Raw genomic sequence first — 4,317 nt, forward strand, 5'->3', positions numbered from 1 at the left:
GGGTGTGTGTTAATTCGGGCCTGGAGGCTGTGAAAACACGGCGGAGAACAGAGGCAGCACCACATAAACACAACAGGCACATCCACGCTGCTCTGCAGCAACGCGCGGAGCTGCAGCTCCGGGCCCTGCGGTGTGAACAGAGCCAGGAGCGCTCACACTGAGCCGAGGGGTGTTTCCAGTTGTCTTATTTTGCAACGCTTGTTTAGAAAACCTTTTTTTCTCTTTGCAGCAAGTGCAAGCTTATGCTGGCAGATCTGTGATGCATCTGATGGTAAGGAAACTGTTCTGAATCTTGCTTGTAAAGAAAATTTAAATGGGGCCTCTCTTCTAGCTTAGTGGTTCTAGATTGCCAGTAAGATAAGGGCCAGTGCATAACAGCAAATCTCAACCTATGGAGACATTAATTTTCCTTGTGATGGGTATGAAATCTCAAGTGGGAAAACAGAGGTTCTTTGATTTGCCCACAGTGCTGTGCATGCTTGTTAGAAGTGATTTATGGGATTTGACTGCATGTGATTTTTCACCACTCGCTTGGTCACCCATGGGATAATGCTCCCTGATTAGTGCCATGTGGATGCCAAGCAAAATCCTCTGGGAGAGCTTGGTCAGGGCTGTTGCTGTGCACCCAGTTGCTTTTGTTTCACTTGTCAATAGGTCTGTGTTGTGCATTTTTATCATGGCCTGCAATGATGGTACACAAGATATTTCAGACTCTCAGTTCCTCTTGGCAGCAGAAAGCCAGCACTTCTTTCTCTTATCTCCTGCCAGCTGGAGAAATCCCCAGATGGTAAAAGTAGACTTTCTCCCAAAGGGTTTTGCTAGATTTGCAACTCAGTGTAAACAGTAGAAGATGAGTTCAAAGTCTTTTTGGATGACATGAACCCACAGACCTGATGATAAGGGCAATATGCTCACTAGCTCATCCAACCCTTTCCTCCAAAACAGGCTCCAACATTACGTAATGCTTGGTGTTTCCCAGGGACAATTTTTAAGTTTTGGCAGGTACATAAGCAACAAATGCAGATCCAAATTCTCTGGCAGCTCTTCCCTAATTATGCGTAATCAGTACCTAATTTTGAAGGCATTGGTTGAAGCACTTTGGGAAACTAAGTGGAGCTGGGCAGCCTAGACCCACACATATAACTGACTTGAAGTGCTGTTTTTTTGCAAGCACCAACAATCATGTTACAAGGCAGGGAGAAGGGGATGGTCTCTGGTGACCTTGTTTCCAAGCAGCCTCAGTGGCTGAGGAAAGGAACACAAACAGCTTATCTCGTAAAGGGAAGAACTGAGTGTGTGCAGAGGGGACAGTTGTCTGTGGAGATGGTATGTCTCGTGGAAGAAGGCTAACAGAAATGCAACTAACGCCAGCAAAGACAAAACACAGGATGGTGTTTATGGGAATGGCCTTGGGCCCTCCTTGAGAGAGGATTCTGCACTTTCTGCTGACAAGAATAGTTTGTGCATTCTTGTGTACCTGCCCCGTGAGCACTTGCTCTCCTGCCTGCACACTAAAGCAGCACTGCCTTTTGAGCACAAACAGAAGGGAAACTGAAGATGGAGACAGTCCAAGAGGCAGCTGCTGTAGGAAAAAAAAACAACCTGTTGGCATGTCCAGACCAAGGCCACAAGATCAAAGAGGCCCTCACCTGATTCATGCGGGTATGCTGGCTTGCTAAGTTGTAGTCAGGCCAAAAGTAATGTTGACCTGACTCTTCTGAGAGCCAAATTTGACCAGCAGGCACAGAAGAGCTGCATCAAAGTGGCATGAAGCCATCTCCTGTGTTATTTCTCTCAACACTATCTAAACACATGCTTTTTATTTGGTTTTCACCAGATCCCCTACTGCAGCTTATAGTGGGAGCTGGCAAAAGGAACTGCTTGGTGATGATTTATGTTGGGTCTTGGCACAGGCTTCCATCATCTGCTGCCCACCCCAGCTGTAACTGCTCCTTTCTTAGATCTGTGCTCTGCCTTGTACCCACTGTGCTCCCTCTGTTCTCTTCCTCCAGAGAGCTCACCATGGTCAACGAGACCCAGCATACCTGCAGTGCCAGTTCGAGCTCCAAGTCTGATGGTGGCAGCAGCAGTGGGAGTGAGAGCTCCAAGGACAGCTCACGCTGCTCCACCCCTGTCCTCGACGCTGACCGTCACGAGCGGCTGCGGGAGAAGATGCGCCGGCGGCAGGACTCTGGAGACAAGTGGTTCTCCTTGGAGTTCTTCCCTCCACGCACAGCCAATGGTGCTGTCAATCTCATCTCCAGGTGAGGGCTGAAGGGTGGGAGAGGGGAGAGGTGAAGTGTCTTTGGTGGAGGGCTGGGAAATAGCTAACGAGGCAGGCTGTGCCCCATGCTCTGTCTCCCCTTCCAGGTGACGAAGCAGGTAATGGGGCTGTGCTTTTCTGCTGAGGAGGGTAATGGACACCAGGTAACTTGTCTTCCCTTGGAGGCCCTGAAGAGTTAAGTGTCATGGTGGGGTTACTGAGGTGGCTAGAGTCTTTCCCCTCTCCCATGTTTTGTGAAGATGGAGCAACCCCACTGTCATGCTTAGGGGCTGAAGCACAGTGCTGGAGGACAAGAGAGCAGAAAAGTACCTATTAAAAGCAGAAAATATTACCTGATGGGCAGTGTACCCAAGTCGCTGGAACAGAGACTCCCACTTGCTTTCAGAATCATCCAGCCACTATGGTCTGTGCCTCTGTATTACTGAGGACAACAGATTTAGCCTCTGAGGTGTCATCTACATGCTAAATGAAAGGCATTAATTCTCAGCAGAGCTAAAGATTATCCCAGAGCTCAGTGGGAGCCCCAGGAGCCAACATGTAATCATCTGGAGGAGAAGAGGGAGTTTAATAACTTTTTGCAACTGCTACATCCCAGTGCCAGGTTTACTTTAAACAGAAGGGTTTGTTCCAACCCAGAGTGAGAGAGAGACATGTCTGGGGAGACTTTGTCTCTTCTCTTAGGCACATTTGGGAACTGAACAGAGATCTGGTCCCTCTTTTCATAGTTGTGGCCTCTACAGTTAAAGCTGGGAACAGGAATTGCATCATAGTCTGCCATCTCAAAAGGAATAGGGCTTGTATTGTGTATTAGAAGACACAACAATGTAATAGAGCATGCTGGGAGGAAGTGTATTCTACCAAGAACACAAGTCACCTCTTCTTCAAAGAGACCATAACCTCCTCCTCATACAGCCTGAAAGGATGATTTTCCTTATTTATACTGGCCACTTGCTAAACTCCTAGTTCAACACTTTTCTTGGTCTCTCCTGCTGCTCTCTTCCAAGCTCTGCCCGTTGCTGGCATTCCAGCAGCAAGCAAGATATCCCTGGCACAGAGAGGGGAGCTGGCTACCTGGTAGGCCAACACAGCTCTAAAATCCACAGGTTTGACCGCATGGGAGCTGGTGGTCCACTCTTCATTGATGTGACATGGCATCCTGCAGGGGACCCAGGATCTGACAAGGAAACCTCTTCCATGATTATTGCCAACACTGCAGTCAACTACTGTGGCCTGGAGACCATCCTGCACATGACATGCTGTGATCAAACCAAGGATGACATCACAGGGCATCTGCAGAAGGCCAAGAGGCTTGGGTTGAAGAACATCATGGCATTGCGTGGAGGTGAATCCTTTTGTCCTATGATGCATAGGGCTGTGGTTTTATTTCTACTGTGTTCAGTTCCAGGGCAGAAGTGGTGAAATAAGGGTTAGAGGCTCCTCCTGCTGTGGGAATTAAATGTTGAGACTGTTTTTCACCTGATCCCTTTGTTAGCAGTCCCTCCAGCTCAAGTAGACAAAAGTAGTCCATGGGTAAAACTGCACACATGGAGGTTTCATTTTGTCTTCCTTTTGATGGCAGGAGGTTCTTACAACACTAGCAGATCTGAGTCCAGAAAACAGCTGGAGAGAGCTGTGGATTTGTTCACTTTTCAGATCCTGCTGGTGAGGAATGGGAGGAAGAAGTAGATGGCTTCAACTATGCTGCTGACCTGGTTAAGCATATTCGCAGTGAATTTGATGATTATTTTGACATCTGTGTGGCAGGTAAATCTCTTTCATTGCTGAGTGTGGGGAAGGGTCCAAGACAAGGAAGTCAGCTCAGCAGTGCCTCTCTGGACCTTGGCTTTAAGTGACAGCACGGATTAGCTACTTTTCTAATTTCTATTGTGTTGTCCTCACCACCAGGGTTTTTTTCCCCCTCAAAGGCTACCCCACGGGTCATCCTGAAGCTGAGAGCTATGAGGCAGACCTGAGGCACCTGAAGGAGAAAGTCTTTGCTGGAGCAGACTTCATCATTACACAGCTTTTCTTCC

At 48.1% G+C, this 4,317-nt stretch overlaps 2 protein-coding genes across 2 annotated transcripts in view; one reads left to right on the forward strand and one right to left on the reverse strand.

Moving 5' to 3' along the window:
• Window positions 1-1,658, reverse strand: part of CLCN6 (chloride channel, voltage-sensitive 6) — a 17,962-nt gene extending 16,304 nt beyond the window's left edge. The window contains exon 1 of the mRNA XM_010005239.1: window positions 1,650-1,658. Within this exon, the coding sequence (XP_010003541.1) occupies window positions 1,650-1,658 (9 nt within the window). The remainder of the gene's footprint in view (window positions 1-1,649) is intronic.
• A 296-nt stretch (window positions 1,659-1,954) lies between these two features.
• The window catches only part of MTHFR (methylenetetrahydrofolate reductase (NAD(P)H)), a 7,546-nt gene continuing 5,183 nt past the window's right edge, over window positions 1,955-4,317 (forward strand). The window contains 5 exon segments of the mRNA XM_010005129.1: window positions 1,955-2,264; window positions 3,388-3,626; window positions 3,938-4,048; window positions 4,210-4,315; window position 4,317. The exon segment at window position 4,317 is cut by the window's right edge and continues 75 nt beyond it. Coding sequence (XP_010003431.1) covers window positions 2,023-2,264; window positions 3,388-3,626; window positions 3,938-4,048; window positions 4,210-4,315; window position 4,317 — 699 coding nt within the window. The 5' untranslated portion in view covers window positions 1,955-2,022.

This window comes from Chaetura pelagica, unplaced genomic scaffold, assembly GCF_000747805.2.
Source record: "Chaetura pelagica isolate M959 unplaced genomic scaffold, ChaPel_1.0 scaffold159, whole genome shotgun sequence".
Classification (NCBI taxonomy): Eukaryota; Metazoa; Chordata; class Aves; order Apodiformes; family Apodidae; genus Chaetura; species Chaetura pelagica.